General features: G+C 40.4%; 2 protein-coding genes and 2 pseudogenes across 2 annotated transcripts; 2 read left to right on the forward strand and 2 right to left on the reverse strand.

Annotated features, from left to right (window-relative positions):
* Window positions 1-1567: 1567 nt before the first annotated feature.
* Window positions 1568-3046, reverse strand: LOC133716743 (basic endochitinase-like; annotated as a pseudogene).
* A 1148-nt stretch (window positions 3047-4194) lies between these two features.
* Window positions 4195-5003, reverse strand: LOC133716744 (basic endochitinase-like; annotated as a pseudogene).
* A 3388-nt stretch (window positions 5004-8391) lies between these two features.
* LOC133717478 (BAG family molecular chaperone regulator 6) lies at window positions 8392-13236 on the forward strand. The gene is made up of 3 exons (XM_062144195.1): window positions 8392-8550; window positions 8978-11028; window positions 11350-13236. The coding sequence occupies exons 2-3, from the start codon at window positions 9058-9060 to the stop codon at window positions 13096-13098; spliced, it is 3720 nt and encodes a 1239-aa protein (XP_062000179.1). The 5' UTR covers window positions 8392-8550; window positions 8978-9057; the 3' UTR covers window positions 13099-13236.
* An 826-nt stretch (window positions 13237-14062) lies between these two features.
* LOC133715155 (BON1-associated protein 2) lies at window positions 14063-15487 on the forward strand. The gene has a single exon (XM_062141534.1). The coding sequence runs from the start codon at window positions 14245-14247 to the stop codon at window positions 15076-15078; it is 834 nt and encodes a 277-aa protein (XP_061997518.1). The 5' UTR covers window positions 14063-14244; the 3' UTR covers window positions 15079-15487.
* The last annotated feature ends 2203 nt before the right edge of the window (window positions 15488-17690 follow it).

The raw sequence follows: 17690 nt of genomic DNA on the forward strand, positions 1-17690 counted from the left end.
ACGTGTTTCATAAGAACAAAGCAAGCATTCCAACTGCGCCTGATCAAGTGTGGCTATACCATCTGTGAGTTTCTCTATTTTATTTTATTTTCTGAAATATGATTCCTTTACTTTGTTTTAATGGTTTATTGGAGGTTTTTTTTTCTCCTTTTCTTAACCAGCTATATATCAGTTAGTACGTTTACCTGTTATATGTGTTAGGATTTGGGGGTCTTAATAAAGTGTATGTATCATCAGAATAAACTTTACAGTATAAGATGATAATATTCAAACAAGACAAAAGCACACAGAGTACTAAACAATAAGATTCTTAATTCAGGACCTCATACTGTAGTTCAAGATTTCAAGAAACTTTTCGAGAGACTTGAACTGATAAGAGAGCCATTTTGATAGTTTAGGGCATACACCATAAGCTGCCTTTGCATTTGATGGTACCTGGGGCTTAAATCACACACTTCTTTTAATTTGCAAGTTATAACAACGTACTCTTACAAGTTGCATCTGAGAGGCAAAATACGACCTCATCAGAAACGTGACGACTTGATATGCCACATGAATTCACAAATGTGACGTTCATTAATAAGAGATTAACACCAAGACTTCTCTTGGAGAAACCTAGGTATCTGTAGGATCAGGTTTTGCAGACTGAAGATCTCTTTGTGGTTCTTACTGTCCTAATAAGTTGCATCATTTTCTGGACTTCCGGGTTCCTGCATATACTTGAGGTTGTCTTGTTGCTCCATTTTCTGAACAACGTATAGTTGAGGTTTCTAGCTAGAGATCTGGCCATATATAGTTTCTTTAAACATTTATGTAGACTTCCGCAAGTTTCTTGGAAGCATATACATCGTTGTCTTGTTGACTTTAGGTCAAGCCAGTTATGCCTCAACTTCTACTATGCCACAAGGAAATAGACCATCAAAACAAAAACAAAGAAATGGATCTATCTAAGACAGTTGCTGCCTCATGAACTAGCTAGGATCGATGCTCTCGTCACTTTATTGGTGTTTAGGTCCCCAACGATGTCACCTTAAATATAAGCACAAGATCGACACCACAGTTGATTAATAGTAGAAGATCAGGACTTTAACATAATAGCTGTATACTTCAGCAACAACTGTTTAGCATCAAAACTTTCATATGTGTCACTACTGTGTCCCTATTATCTACCACTAATCTATTTATTTTTACTTAAAAAGCTATGAATTTTCCTAGTAACTAAACCAAGTAGAGAACGATTGCGAAAGAAAAGAAAGTTTAGAAAGATAAGGGTCAGAAGTTCAAAGGAAAAAGATAGTCAAGGAGTTAGCTAGAAGTCCCTATATTAATAAGCTACCCTGGTTGTTGTTTGCTATTTGGAATAATCAACACCGTGAGTGTTATAGTTCATTTCTCATTGGCATAGTGAGATGAGTGAGTCAGGATAAGGTAAAAAAGAGTACTGATCATGAAACTTAAATAAAAAACCTATTCCCATTGTCACACTTGCACTCATTTAATTTTGGAATGAGACAATTACATGGGCATGAGTTGACTGTACTTTTGAAAGACAAGATTTGAGTCCAAATTGGTTTGCACTTAACCAAATTTCATGAGCGGAAGCCGTGGCACTTACGTCCATTTTGGAATTAAAAGTTACAAGGTATGAGTTTATTAGATCTATATGAATGATAATATCGGTGTCCAAACCAGTTTTACGAGTAGAAACCGTTTATTTGTCTAATCATTATTTAAATTTATCTATAAAACAATCACACATTTTAAGGATCGTCATGTAAAAGTAGTTATAATAATTAAGATCGTTCAGTTATGAAGCAGTATCAGACATTAAACCATTAAACCGTTGAAATATTAATATATTATTAAGCTGGACTGAACTGTTTTAGGCCCGTTGAGGACTTTTATTCTACATATTATAAATCCAGTTTATATTATGACTTGGATTAAACACTGCTTCTAACTTTAGATTCTTTAGAACTGTATCCAGTCTTACCATCTTCAAACCTATCATAGAGCATGATACCTCCATACTTGGCAGATTTCTTAACAAAAGGCAACACTTGGTGTATCAGATCATTTGTAGGCACATAACCATTGCCAGCAGCTGCTCTAGAAGCCGGAAGCCCAACAAAGAATCGTTTGGCTTTTGAAATCAAACAAGCCAGTTGGCAGGGCACCATTTACGTACTGATCAGGAAATGGACACTGTGGTACCATACTTGGCAGGGCACCGGTGCTGCCCCTAAGTACACTTTCCTCCCTCTTTGGCTATACTGAGACAACTTCCTAGCAAGGGCATCATAGTGGGGTCCACCTTTCTCGATGTCGAAATCTACCCCGTCCAAAACAGCGTCGCCTAGAGGCCTTGAGTTCGATTTCCCTCCTAAGAAGTTATTCCATATGTAGTCTGCTACTTTCCCAGCATCAGCAGCTGATGATAGTCCATACTAATTCCCATCTGCACAGCCAATGGAAAGGAGGACCTTGATGCCTTTGTTTTGGCAATTTTTGATGTATGTGCCCACTTTCACGCAACCCTTTGATCTCGGATCGCAGTGACCAGCTAAATTGATTAGGGGTGTTCGGCCATTGGCATATTGTGAGAGGAATGCTATATTTACAATGCTGTATCTTCCTGTTTCACAGGCTGCTGTGAGTGTGCCTTCACCCTTATTTTGGCCCCAGTAAACTACAATGGATCCAGCACACAAGCTTGAGAAAAAAAAATAGGGAGCATTACTAGTAAGATAGTGAGAGCTTGAGAGCACAACTTGGTGAACATGGCAGCCATATTTGCTCTCTGATCAATTTGGTATTTGGGTATCTATTTGTAGACTTGGATATGGTTTTTGAACGATGTGTCGGAAGGTCTTGGTCAATCTTTTGGTGCAAGTACTTCATTCTTAATCAATTTTATGAACGTGATTTGCTTAAATTCTGGCCAAACTACGTAATAAACTAATATTTTCGTAAAGAAAATACTAGATTCTGGATTTCTGGCCGGTGGACGATCAACCTCTTTAGTTAGGTCTTTTATCTTTGTCATTGTCTTTTTGGAAAATTCCTTATTTCCTTGACTTCCGGTTCCTGCAGCACTTCTCCAAGGAAATAGAACCAAAGATATATTTGTTAAGTAGTGAAAACCAAACCACAAATCTCCATATATATTTTCTTTGGACATATATGTAGACTTCCACAAGTCTCTCTTGCAAACATATTCTTGACTTCGAGACATGCCCAACTTGGCTTGATATGCCCAACTTCTAATATACGTTTAGGAAAGAGACCAAAAAAAACTAAAAGAAAGATATGGTTCTATCTGACATGGACAGTTGCTGCCTGATGATCGAAATAGCTATGACCCGGCCCTCTCGTGACTTTATTTCTGTTTAGGTCCCCAATGGTGCCACTTTAGACATAAGCACAAGATCTGTATTAAAAAGATTAGCAAAAGATTCAGACTCTAACATAATAGTTATGCTTATTTACATCCCGAATTTTAGCTATGTACTTCGACCACAACTCTGGTTTACACGTTTAGCATCAGAACTTTGGTTTGGATATGTGTCACGCTACTTTGTCCCAATTATCTACTCCTAATCTATTTTGCCTATGATATTCCTGAGCAACTCACACCGAGTGGAGAACAAGTGAGGCTTTGATTAGTGAGGGGAGTTTAGTGAACCAATTGGTGAGGGGAGTTTAGTGAACCAATTCTTGCACACCCCATCCTCACTCAAAGACATGAATCAACTCATCTTTCAAAGCATGAGTTTAGTGAGGCTTAGACTTAGAGAGAGACGGGGAAGCATTACTGAGAAGTAGGGAGAGGGTTAGGGGTTGAGAACACAGGTTTGTTAGTTGGTGTTCTAAAGCATGCATCAGTAGGGGACTAGGGAGAGAGCTAGGCTGGACGTTGAGAAGATATTTGCTATTTTGTTGGCTTCTCATATTTATTTTGATTAGTCCTTTGAGGGTTTGAAATGTTTAGAAACGCCTCAATATTGGAAATTTGGAATCAAATTCAGTTCTCAGCAATCTGTCGGTTTTTTTTTTTTTTTTTTCTCTTTTGCTACAACAAAAGCAAAGCCTATGGGGAGACAAATCCCTAAATAATCAAATTTAAAAGCATTACTCGCTTCTTGGGGATAGGAACCGATCCAAACAACTTTTGAAGATTTTTAATGACAGAGATTAACCAAAACGTCTATTAGAAAATTGAAGGCACATACCACTGCCAGCAGCTGCATGTGAAGCTGGAAGCTCGACAAAGAACAATCTAGCGTCTATGGTGTTCCATTGGTTCCATGAGTTCTTGAAGGCATCAAAATTGCTAGAGCTATATTCACATTGTGGGTTGTTGTAGAATTGAACCCAAACATAGTCAAATAGGCCTGTAGTTAATGCACCATTGAGTTTCTGGTCAGAAAATGGGCATTGTGGTGCTGCAGATAATAACACTTTTTGGCTACTTGCGCTATACTCGGATAACTTCCTAGCCAGTGCAGCATAGTGAGGTTCGCCCTTCTCAATGTCGAAATCCACACCATCTAAAACAGCATCGCCTAAAGGCCTTGAGTTTGATTTCCCCCCTAAGAAGTTATTCCATATGTAGTCTGCTACACGCCTGGCATCATCTGCATCTGATAGTGTGTAGCTCCCATTGGAACCACCAATTGAAATCAGGACCTTAATCCCTTCGTTTTGGCAGTTTCGAACTCCCTTGCTGATGCCTTGGCAGCCATTGGATGCTGGATCACAGTGACCAGCTAGATTGATTAGAGGTGTTTGGCCATTGCCAAATTGGGAGAGGAATGCAATGTTGACGATTCCTTATCTCCCTGTTGCACATGTGTCTGTTACTCTGTTAGTGTACCTTCACCTTCATTTTGGCCCCAGTAAACCACAATGCGTGCAGCACATGACTTGGAAACCAAGGAAGGGACAATGAGAAGGAAAATAATGACAGCTTGAGAACAAAACTTGGCGAACAAGGCAGCCATAGTTGTTCTCTGATATGAGTTTGATACTTATGTTTTGTGGGATTTTATAGACATAGAATTGCTTCTTATCGATTTGTGAAAGATTCCTTGAAACAAAACTTATGGACATAGTTCGTTGATCTGCAGTATAGAGACATTCTTGAAATTTGCTCACAAGTGGCTACACAAGTTGTTACCAATTCATAAGTCAATCACTATGATAAATATGATACCTTATGTTTTGTTGGATTTTATAGACTTAGAATTGCTTCTAATCGATTTGTGAAAGATTCCTTGAAACAAAGCTTGTGGACATGGTCGGTTGATCTGTAGTATAGAGACATTCTTGAACTTTGCTCACAAGTGGCTACACAAGTTGTTACCAATTAGTCAATCACTATGATAAATATGAAGTTTAATTCTAATATCAGCAAACCTAGAGTGTAGAATCAGATTTTTAATAAACAAGCGACGTCTGCATTGTTCTTACTGTCCAAATAATTACTAGATCGAGAATGAGTCAACTACCCAGCCATACCAGCAATAACAAATGGTAAGAACCAGAAGATCAGAAGATATGTATACGTGCTCAAAGCAGATTGAATATGTGAGTGCACAAATGGTACCAATTATTCATATGGAGTTGTAGCAAATGCACCCAACTAGCCTAGAGGTTCTGTCCTCCTTTATGAGATCTTTGAAGGGAGAATCTGCCTTTTATATACACTCTGTGTGTGTGTGTGTGTGTTATATCGGGTTTCATTTCATATTATATGTACACAACTTTCTTGGAAAAATGTTAGGAAAATGCATTATTGTTTACTCAAATTCATGTCAAGCATGCCTACACTCCTACTACTGTTGCCTACTGGACCGTTTGAAGTTGCAGCTGCCTACTCGGAAGTGCTTGTATTCAGTAGAGGCTACTCTGTCACAATTCTCACCAATATTTTCTCATTAAAATCTGATTGCTTCCATTAAGGGCAATAAAAAGTGCTTCCTCTCAAAGTAGCCGAGTGGTCCCTTCTTCATGAAGCACTAAAAGGTGTTTTCATGAGCCTTAAAGCACTGTAACCATTTCTGCAAAACGATGTCAAAAATCCATTTCGCAATTCTACAAACATGCAGAATGAGCCTGAAATGGACTGACTTTCTTGAACAAGTAGAACAATTATGAAACAAAGAGATAGTAAAAGGCAGGAGTCTGGTAGTGCAATGTAATCAAATTTAATGGGATGAGATTATATGGACACATAACTATAGGTTTCTACGAGATAAGAATGAAGGACATCTATGCAAGCCCTCTTGCCCTCTTGCCCTTTTTTTTTTTTTTTTTTTCTATCTCTTGACTCTTTCACCCTACCAGTCAGGTCAGATATAACTGGTAACCGGTTCTTTACAGCTTCCATCAACTTCTGCATCATTTCTCACAATCTCTTTTTTAATTCAATTAGCTCCCTTACCACTTTCAACTCCCAAGACATGCACATTGAAGTTGCAGGATCACTCTTCTGTTACATGGCTTCTCAACCAAGCATCCTTTTAAGTTTTGGAAACATTTGCATGTTCACTCTTGCTGTCTCGCATTCAACTTTGTTCCCTTCTTTATTTCTTTTCTTCTATATATGGTTACTTGGCAAATGTCTTAAACAAAGGCAACACTTTGGTTACAAGATTTTTCGTACTTAAACACTCCGCATCAGTATTGCTAGAGGTGCATTCACATCTCTGTAGAATTGAACCAAATGTAGTCAAATAGGCCGGTGGATAGTGCACCAGTTTAATACAGAACAGGAAATGGGCATAGTGGTGTTGCTCCTAACTCGTGAGTACACTTTTCTGCCTCTTTGGTTATACTCAGACAACCTCCCAGCACATGCAGCATAAAAAGTCAGGTTCACCTTTCTCATTGTTAAAATTTCGATCACCTGTCCTAAACTGCATCGTCTAGAGGCCTTGAGTTCGATTTCAATCCTAAGAATTTATTCCATATATACTCTGCTAGTATCATATCTGCAGATGATACCATAGTTGATAGTTCCTATAACCAACACCAATTAAAAGCAAGACCTTGATAGTTTTGGAAATTTCTTGTGCCTGTGATCACTTTTTGCCAACCATTTGATCTTCGATCACAGTGAGCAGCTAACTTGATTGGGTGTTTGCCCATGCTAAAGCACACCAGTAAGGACTAGGGAGAGAGCTAGGTGGGGTTGAAAAGATAATTGTTATATTGTTGGTTTCTCATATTTCTTGTGATTCATTCTTTTAGGATTGGAACTTGCAGAAGGCTTGATAGTAGTAGTCAAATTGAGTTTCCACCGATGTCTTAGGAAGAAACTTAGTAAACATCAATCTAAATTGAAGGCACAAAACAGTCTGGCAAGTAGCATCTATAGTTCCACTTTGTTCCCTGAATATCGAAACTGCTATTCGCATTAGTGGTTGTTGTATAATTGAACCCAAACAATGTCAAATTGGCCAGAAGTTAATGCACCATCAAGTTTCTGATCAGAAAATGGGCATTACAGTGCTGCATCTGTTTCACGAGAAGAAATTTTGTGGCAAATCTTGTGGACATGGTTGGTTCATTTGGAAGTATCGAGGCATTTCAAAAAATTTAGTCACAAATGGGTTTAAAATGATGTAAACAGTCTGAGGTTTGATTCAGTCCTATATATTCAGAGCCTTAACGATGTAAAACCAACTCCAAAATTGCTCAAAGCCTCGAATGTACAAAGTCTGGAATGAGATTTATTTCCGACATTTGGAAAAAAAAAAAAAAGAGAGATTGTGTATAAAAATCTATGTTAATAATTTTTCATTCAATACGTGAATGATACACATAATGACATTTTTTTTTAAGAATTCTTCCATACTTTATATTTTGAAAGGGTCTTGTTAAATTTTTCATATTTTTAAATTTAAAATATTATACATATATTATACGAGATTTTTTTACGTTTTTCCATATCTTACATATATTATTAAAGAAAAATGAATATAAGTTAATATTTTAAAATTTCAAAATTAATTATTTAATAACTTGAGAAAATTTTACTGAATTTTCAACAAACTATAAGTGAAATTGTCCGAATAATATAAGTACATATTGTTCTCGTATTATACATCTCATGTATTTTACTAACTATAAATAAAGTAGTTTGAATATTCAAATAATACCGTTTTTTATGATAAAAACACAGAGCCTTCAAAATATCAGCCGCACACGTGAACGACACAGATGGTGTCCACGTTGTTAGAAAGCTCCAGAAATTTCATTGTTTGTTTAGGAGACGCGGGAAACATCTCGAAGCAAAAGCTCTGACCGAAGCTAGATTTTTCCGTTTGCAGCTTCTAGATTTTTCCTTCACTTATTTCCCCTTCGTATATAAAACGGGTGCCCTCTCAAACTCCTCTCCTCAGACAGACTGTGATCACAAAAACCGAAGCCAAAAAGAGACCAGACAACAAAGCATCCATTTCTTCCTTTTGGGTTTGTGGACCGATTCGCCTCCGATAACTGTGTCATTTGGATTGTGGAACCGTTTGGCTGATCAATTGAACTGTAAGTTCTTCATCTTCCATGTTGTTTATGATGTCAACAGTTTGTAATTGCGCTTTGAGTTTCTGTTTCTGCTGTAAATGTGGGATGAATAGAGAGAAATTTGGTTGTTATATATACTGCTGTGATCTTACATTTCTGCACTTGCATTAATTGGGTATTACATACTCACTGATATGAATGTTCCTTGAGGAATTCCTTGGTTTATGTGAATCTTTGAAGTTTGTGATTTTGCTTTACAAATACTCTGTTTATAAATGTTTGATATTGTATCATATAGTTCAAATTATTTAGTTGCTATCGATAAATTGATCAACTTCAACTAGTTGATGTGTCTGCTACAGTTTGCAAATTGGAGTTTGACATTTTCGCTTCCTTGTAGCCCTTCGAAATTGTTACTGATTTGTGATCCTGATTTGTGGGTTGACAGAAACTTTTGGAGTTGTCAAGACTTTTTTGTGTGGAGGATTTCCTTTGATTTTGTGTGTGTATAGAGAAAGCTAGTTAATAATGATGCCGATGTACAGATACATGGATTCACACCCCGAGCAAAAAAACCAGACCTTCTCTTTCCCTCAATATCCTTACCCGCCTCACCAACCAAACCCACCTATGGCATTTGTGCCTTGGCCTTATGGTGGCAACTTTGGCTACCCAAACCCCGTGCCGTGCTATTCTTGCTGTAACCATGGTAATGCTCCTGGTTATAATGGTTTCAGACCCTCCTACCCTCAAACTCCAATGCCATCACCAATACATTTTGCTGGTGGTTATCCTGCTCCATATCATGAAGCCTACCCTGTTCAATATGTCCCGCCTCCTCATTACTCTATGGAGCTTCCTCGATATGATTATGACAAGAAGATGCCAGGAAATTATCACTGCTGTGGGTGTCCTAATCACAGCCACCAGAATAAGGGTGTGAAGATTGAAGAACAAGAATCACCGGACGTTGTCGAAAAGGTGAATGACTCATTGGTTCCGGGTCATATGACAAATTACCCTTATCCTGTTGTCTGGATTCCACCAGGAAACATGAAGGGTGAGGAGCAAAGGAAACTTTCTGGTCCAGAGATTGTAGAGCAAAAGATGCATCCAGATGATCATGAAAGGCCTCCTGTGAGTTTGAAATCTCAGGAAGGAGATCAAAGGCGTGGTTTGTTACCTTTTGACATGGCCAATATTGGATCTTTGATGCACGGTGGAAATGGGGAGCGGGTTCAGGATCAACGGAGTGAGGACAGAAAAAAGGAATTTCCATTTCCAATTTTTTGGATGCCCTCTTATGATGATACTAAGCGTGATGGAGCTGGAAAGAAGGACAAGGACATGGATGCATCTCAGGATCAGCAGACTGAAGAACGAATGAGGCAACTCCCATTCCCATTCTTCTGGCTCCCTCTTGAAAATAAACAGAAGGATGTTGGCATGAGGGAGGAGGAGAATGAGGAAATTAGGAAGGTTGATGCTAATGCAAGGATTGTTCCGACGAAGCACGCTGAGAGTAGTGACAATTGGACTGGAGTTAACGAAGATAAATCTGCCGGGCTGGGTGTTCTAGACAGAAAGGGAAAAGATGCTAATCAGAGAGTCATACCAGTGAAGCAAATGGAGGATCTACCTAAAAAGGAGGACAACTCTGAAGACGCTAAGAGAAGAGGAAGAGAAGTCCCTGTGAAGCATGTGGATGACAATTTAGCTAACAAACCTTCTGGTAGCAGTGTTCGAAGCCAGTCATCATCCCCGAAGAAATCATCTCAGCTACCTCCTGTTTGTCTGAGAGTCGATCCTTTGCCAAGTAAGAAGAAGAAAGGCAGTGGTAGTTCCAGATCTCCTAGTCCTCCTGGTCATAAAAAAGTTCAAAAAGAGACTTCAGCAGACACTTCCAAGGCCTCTGCTTCGTTTAGCTTGCCAGAGGACTCGCAACAAAATATGAAGCCCCACAATTCAAGCAATGGAAATGAGGTAGAGCCTTTCAAGAAAGAGAAGGTTATTGATGTTATGGATAAGGGAATCGGCGAAAACAATGATTCAATGCATACATCTCAGATTCCTGTTAATTCCAAAGAGGTTTCCTCAAAGCCAACTGTTGGGGATGCTGGCAAAGATGGGAATCAATGTGAGGTCAATGAGGATCAAGGCACAGTAAATATAGGAGAAACAACAGCTCAGAATGTGGAAGAGACGAAGAAAACTTCGGGGTCAGTTAAATCAGTTGTTGAGGGAAGTAATTTTGAGAGAAAGATGTTATCAGATGTATCAGCTGCTGTGCTTATTCAATCTGCTTACCGTGGATTCATGGTTAGGAGGTGGGAATCATTGAAGAAATTGAAGCAAATAGCTGAGATACGTGAGCAAGTGGCTGATATTCGGAATCAAATCATATCTTTGGAGACCTCTGATCTCAACAAAGACGATAAACAAAGAGTGGTAATCGGGGAAACCATCATGAGACTTCTTTTAAGACTGGATACCATTCAGGTATGCACTTGACTGATTTGCTTAATGTTTGTGTATCTTTATCTTGTAAAAGCAGGCAAGTTTGTTTAACCTGGATATATGAAACCAAGATTTAGAATCTGCCATACATGTGAAAATCTCTTATGCGCATACTTTCAGATTGAAACAATCTAGAATCTGTTCTGAAGAAATTTGAGTAATAGTTAATTGATTTTGGTAACTTGTAATTAGGCATCTGAATCTGTACACCTTTTGGTTTAGGGTTTGAAGATGCGATGTCAAGCTTTGGCATTTGTTTTTATGTAATGCTCATGTGCTTCCTTGTTTGTTGCTATTTAACAGGGTTTGCTTCCAAGTCTCAGAGACATAAGAAGATCCTTGGCAAGGGAGCTTGTACTTCTGCAGGAAAAGCTTGATGATATAATGTCTAAGAGATACCAAGACACGACACAAGAGGTGTCCTCTGTTAAAACTGTGGAAGAGCTCAATGCCAATGGCAACAACAGTGTCTGCATGTCAGAGAAGCAAGCAGAGGAAGCAGCAAAAGATGGTGAAGAATTCCCTGCTGCTGCCAGCGATAACAGTCATGTTGCCACAGAGCCTTGCCAGGGGCAGGTGACACAAACCGCGGATTCTCTCCCTGGCGTGGAAGTCGAGGTACCAGAACTCTCTGAACATAAAGAGCTGGATACAGCATCTGAGAATGGACAGCATGAACTCCCTGGGGCTTGTGATTTGAATTGTAAAGGTCTTGATTCGGGACCTACAATGGAATGGAAAGATAACATCGCTGATGGACAGGCAGTGGTGGTGGATGCAGAAATGGCCAATGGTGCTACTGAGTTTGAGCAATGTGGTGAAGCTCCATCTCCTGTAGAGGACACGCCAGACCATAGTGTGGTTTCAACTGCTTCAGAAGTTACAATAAGTCCAGAGTTGCCTCAAGTAGCAGTTAATACTGAGCCTGCTGCTTCAGAGCCTGAAAATGTTGAAGCATCAGAAATGAGCAAGGATGAAATGGAACAAGGTGGAGAGGTGGAATTGACCATGTCACCTGATATAACTTCTCCAATAGCCACTGATGATGCGACTGAGAAAGAAGCGGAGATGCATGAGCTTGCAGCTTTGCAACTAGGCACAACTGATGAAGACAGTGGTGCTGTTTCTGAATTGAAAAAGAACGAAGAAGTCCACATGGTGAAAGAAAACGATGTCTCAAAAAGTGGGGAAGAAGAAATAGTGGCTCTGCAACAAGAGGAGGGAACAGCGGAGGAGTTGACCAAGTTAGGAGGCCTAGTTGATGAGGAACACACAGGAGATAAGGTAATTGATCCAGAGGTCGAGCACCGTCACCAAAACGAAGCTGCTATAGATGATCCTCTGCCAGCAGTCTCTCAAATGGTCGAATCCCAACCATTGCGCTTACCTGTTGAAACAAGCACTCGTGGAGTGGTGCATGAAAATAGGCCTTCAGACCTGATTGATGGTGTTGACGCTTGCTTGCCTACAGTGGTTGATGCTGACACGCCTAATGAGGATGAGGTTGAGAAAAGTAGAGAAGCCTATAAAGACCTGCAAGCAGTGACCATAGAAGACGATACAGAGATGAAAGAGAACAAAGCTGAAAGCGAAGACAGCAAAGAGGATATCTTCACTGAGAAGAGTGAGCCATTGCCTGCAGATGCTGAAACTGCCAAAGAGGATGTCCTCATTGACAAGAGTGAGTCATTGCCTGCAGATGCTGAAACTGCCAAAGAGGATGTCCTCACTGAGAAGAGTGAGCCATTGCCTGCATCGCCAATCGCGACTGAGGTTTCCTCCGGTGATGGAAGCGTCTTGGGAGACGAAGGTGCTAGGAAGTTAATTAAAGAGAATGAGAAGCTAAGGGAAACGTTGCAGAAGTTGATGGTAGCAGGAAAAGACCAACTACAAGTGATATCCGACCTCACCGGTAGAGTGAAAGATTTGGAGAAAAAGTTGGCCAAGAAGAAGAAATTAAGAACAAAAAGGTGTAGGGCTGCATCATCTCGGTCTTCGTGTGTCAAACCATCAAGCAATCACTTGAAGGAGAGGACTGGTGTTGCAATGTGAAGAGGTTACTTGATTCTGCAGCTTTCTTGTAACAGGAATGCAATGTGTTAATGTGGGTGAGTGAGTCTGCTTGTATCTATACTATGTGAGCCTTGTATCTGTTTTCACTTACCAATAATAAAGAATATTTTCATCAAATCTGTGTAGCATTATACTTCACAATATGTCAAACAGAGACAATGCAATAAGAAACAAAATTGATAACAGACATGGGAGTAAAAACAAAATGCTTCCTAGCTAAACCAGGAACAAAAGTCCTTTCATTTCCATCACAAGTACTTCTTTACAGCAAATTAAAGCACTTCCCTTCCCCTCCCCATGACCTACCACCATGGTCTAAAATTTTCATAATATTCTCCAAAATTGTTCTCTACATATATATAACATATTTTCAATATTAGTTGATATATGAATTTTATTTTCAATATTGTACGCTAATATTTGATCAAGAATCATGATCATAGAATTTTACCAAGAACATTAAAATAAATTAACGGAAGAAATCAAAATTCTCTAGTTAAATACATTTCTCAAATCATTTATTCTAATAAATGAGGGACAAAAAACCCAAGAACACCAACAAAACTAACATAACTTCTTGGACTTCTTGGAGCTTTTACATCTCCCGCGCATTCTAGGAAAGTCTCACAAATCATTAGGAACCATCGATCTAACTTGTGGAGGAGGTAGCTCCATGAATATTCTGTGAATAATCTTGAACAAATCAGTGAGGAAAAAAAAAATAGAAGAAAATATTTCTTCAAGCATCCAGCCAAATTCTCCTGTCTTCACTAACTATTCTTGAAGGCCAATTTACTTAATATGAAACAAAACGGTTAATCACGTCATGGAAAATCCACTGGCTTTACTTTTTACCACAGCTTGATCATACAATTTACTCCACTAAATCCACCCTGGACTTTCTCTCAAATACCCCAGCCCGGGGCCCCACTTCGTTTCTTGCAGAACCCCCCCCCCCCCCCCCCCCCCCCCGCGCTCTCTCTCCTCTCTTTCTCTCTCTAGGGTTCTTCACCGGAATGTCTTGCCCCGACTGCCTTCACTTCAAATCAAGACCGTTCATTTCCCCAGTGAGCTTCTCTTCTTAATCGAATCCGTGCCGTCGGCTTCGCTTCTTCGCCGGAAACCATGAAGAGAATAGGAGGAGTAGCCGAGAAAATGCACGTGCTGGAGATCAACCTGATCTCCGGTCAGGGCTTGAAAGTCCCGTCCGGGAAGTTACGGCGGATGAAGACCTACGCAATCGCCTGGGTCGACTCGGACCACAAGATCCGGACCCGGGTCGACAAAGTCGGAGCCGAGAACCCGACTTGGAACGACCGGTTCCTCTTCAAGGTCTCCTCCGAATTCCTCGCCAGGGAGACGTCCGGGATCACGATCGAGATCTACGCCGTCGGTGTCATCCGCGACCATCTCGTCGGCACCGTCCGATTGATCCTCAGCAACTTTCTTGACCTGGAATCCAAGATCCCGTCGTTCACGGCGCTGCAGATTCGCCGGCCTTCTGGAAGATTCCACGGCGTGTTGAACGTCGCCGCGTTGGTCAATCACGAGTCGGAGTGGTCCAAGGAGCTCGACGACGTCTCGGCGATCGGGTACCAAGATCTGATGGGCAAGGGAGAGAGCTTCCGGCGCCGGCGCCGGAGGGACAGCTTGACGAGGTCTACCGAGAATTTCTCCGGCAGCGAGTCGAGGGAGAATTCTTGCGCTGAGTCGGTGGAGAACTCCGACTGCGGCGACTCGTTCAAATCGGCGTCTCCGCCGTATAAATCGCCGTCTAAACCGACGTCTCCGGCGGCGGAGAAGAGAGCGCTGAAGGAGGCGAACGGCGTGAGGGATCTAGCGGCCGGAACCAGGGCTCTGAAGACAGCTGTCGCATCGGACGGCTCGCGATTCTTGTGCTGCTTGCTCACGACGCAGAGGAAGGTTCAGTCATCGTCGGATAAGAACGCAGAAAGGTGAAAAGGTAAAACTGTAAAATTTATTTTACAAAAAAAGAGTGGTGAAAATGGAGGGAGTGTGAAATTCTGATTGAGTTGCGTGGAGGGGCTACGTCGTCGTTTTTGTGGGTTTGAGCATATAGCATTTTGGGTAAATACTGAAATTTGTTCGCTGGAGGAGAAGAGCTTTAGTTTCTTCTTGACTCTCAAATCTCTCTGGATGGAGATTCAGGTAGGCACTGGAGAGAAATCTGCAGCTCCAAATTGTATTCCATATTTTTAACTTTTTTTTTTTTTTTTTGGTTTCATTTTTTGTTATTTTACCTTAATGCTGCTATCATTAATCAAACCCAAGATTAGTATTACCAGTTGGGTAAATGTTAGAATGCAAATATGCATGGTGCCTGGAATTGCCTTACCAGGAGCTTCAACATTTTGTCTATATGAGAAGGATAATTCTCTAGAATGCGTATTACATTTACGAATTTACATTACTTGCGACCTAATTCTTAAAATGATTTGGACCTTAAAGTACGCCAACGAGACGGATAAAGACGGATCCCAAATTTTCACTCTCGGGCAAGGCTTTAGATAAATCATCAAATTCAAATCTTCTTATGTGTCCTCGTCGGTATTTTAGGTAAAATGAGGTGCTCTGAACTACCAGAGTTTTTGAATTTTAAAGTAACCACAACTTGAGTGTTCCAGTTTTTTAAAACTTGTCTTGGCGCCAAATGTATTAAAGGGTTCCATATTGTGAACTTTCCTTCAGCCCAAAACTTTCCTCGGCCAAATTCTCAAAAATTTGTACATATAGTAGAGACCGAGGCCAAAAACAGTGTAAGGTTGGGTTTAGACATCCATGAACTTATATGGTTTTTTTGTGGATTGATAGAAATGTTGAGACATGCCCTTAGTTGAGCCCAAGTTTTATCTGTGGGCCAAAACAATAATTGTTTTCTAAATCAACCCTAAATTTTGCATGCGTTGTATCAGTCCATTTGATTTATCTTTCTCATTTACCCCGACTCTTGTTTACCACCCTCTTTCATCACTTCAAGTCCATGCTTGCATGCATCTAGCAGCCAAGAGAGAAAAAGAATGAAAGAAAAAGGAACAAATGGAGAAGACGATGCCGACATCCGTCAAGACAAGTTTCACTTGCAACAGAAAAGTCGGTGGCTAACAATGATCCATTTTTATTTCCCTTTTTCTCTCTTTCTAACTTGTAATAGAAAAAGACAATTGAACTAATTCTTGCCATTTTGCTTTCGCCTAAATAGTTAAAAGTGGAGTATAAAGCTTCAAAACCCAATATTTTCCATCAATCGACTGTATGCTAGCTCTAACCTACTTCCCCTCAATTACTGAGAAGCCTGGAACCAAATGTTGCCGATGATATGGATGCAATGTCCATCTAGTCCCAATTTGGAATGGAAGAGTGGAACTCCCCTTTAGGATTCTACCATCTACGAGTGCTTTGACAAAGACCAGATATCATCATAAACATATTGTCCCCTACTTCCCTTGTTCTTCGATGGCGATGTATTCAGTGGGAGAGAGATGATATGTGGAGATCAATTTTCAAATTTGAGTTGTGACCATTATTGTTAGGTCTTTCATTTCTCGACCCAATATATCCTATAATTGTAGACTGCCTTTGCGATTTCAATTTACTTAACGTTGGAGACTCAAAAGCATAGTTTTAAGGGCTGTGTAACATGTTGAGTTTGGTGCCAAATTTTCATGTTTGCATTGTAAATAACAGATGAAAAAAAAAAAGCATTATAGTGTAAATGGTAAAATGTGGAGTACCTCCGTCTTCACTCTAAAATTTTGTACAGATAAGTGGTAGAATAGTAATAGTAGGTCTGGTATCACATTCTGTAATATTGCCCAGAAAACTTTTGAATGCACGTGTCAATGAACAGAGCGAGCAGATACTAATCATACTATATACCTAAAAAGTGACACAGCAAGCTTACCCGAGAAAAGAAGAGAGAAGCACGAGTGGCGTAGCAGAAGCAAATCAGCGAGGCAGACGCAGCGGCAGGCACTAGTACTCTGCAACCTGCAACCTGCACTGGATAGTGATAACGTACCACCTATCCCCATGCATCTCTAAAATGCTACGCTAGCTACTCTCTACAGTGTAGCAGCAGCAGTACTAGCTGCACAGTGCACACTAGGGCCACCCACTGGTGGCTACAGAGCTCGACGCCATAGACATGATTGATTGAAAATGAAGCAGAAAAGCAAAACCCAAAACCAATCACACATCTCTCACTGATTTGATGTCTGATTGATTGATACGTACCGAGCTGCTGCCTCACCGGATCGCGTGCCCAGTCCGATACATATTTATTGCAGTAGGCGATGGACTAGACCTTTAACGCCACTCTTTTTCGCCGATAATGACGTCCTGCTCTGCCCCAATTCCGAGGAGATGGATTTCTTTGCCCTAATGGAGAAGGATAATACTTGGCTGACCAGCTTTAGTCAGCCCGTCCTAATCAACCACGACGTGGCTTTTTCGTAGATCGACACGTGTTCTCCCCAAACACACAACAACACAAACAGCTGAATTCCTTCTCTTCTTCCTCGGCCATCAGAATATTAGATCCATACTTGCCA

This window comes from Rosa rugosa, chromosome 6, assembly GCF_958449725.1.
Source record: "Rosa rugosa chromosome 6, drRosRugo1.1, whole genome shotgun sequence".
NCBI classification, from domain to species: domain Eukaryota; kingdom Viridiplantae; phylum Streptophyta; class Magnoliopsida; order Rosales; family Rosaceae; genus Rosa; species Rosa rugosa.

Excerpts from the sequence above, each read along its gene's own strand:
- LOC133715155 (XM_062141534.1), top strand. The coding sequence starts at position 14,245 with ATGAAGAGAATAGGAGGAGTAGCCGAGAAAATGCACGTGCTGGAGATC.
- LOC133717478 (XM_062144195.1), top strand. The coding sequence starts at position 9,058 with ATGATGCCGATGTACAGATACATGGATTCACACCCCGAGCAAAAAAAC. Across the intron at positions 11,029-11,349 it reads TAAGACTGGATACCATTCAG|GGTTTGCTTCCAAGTCTCAG; the intron begins GTATGCACTTGA and ends GCTATTTAACAG.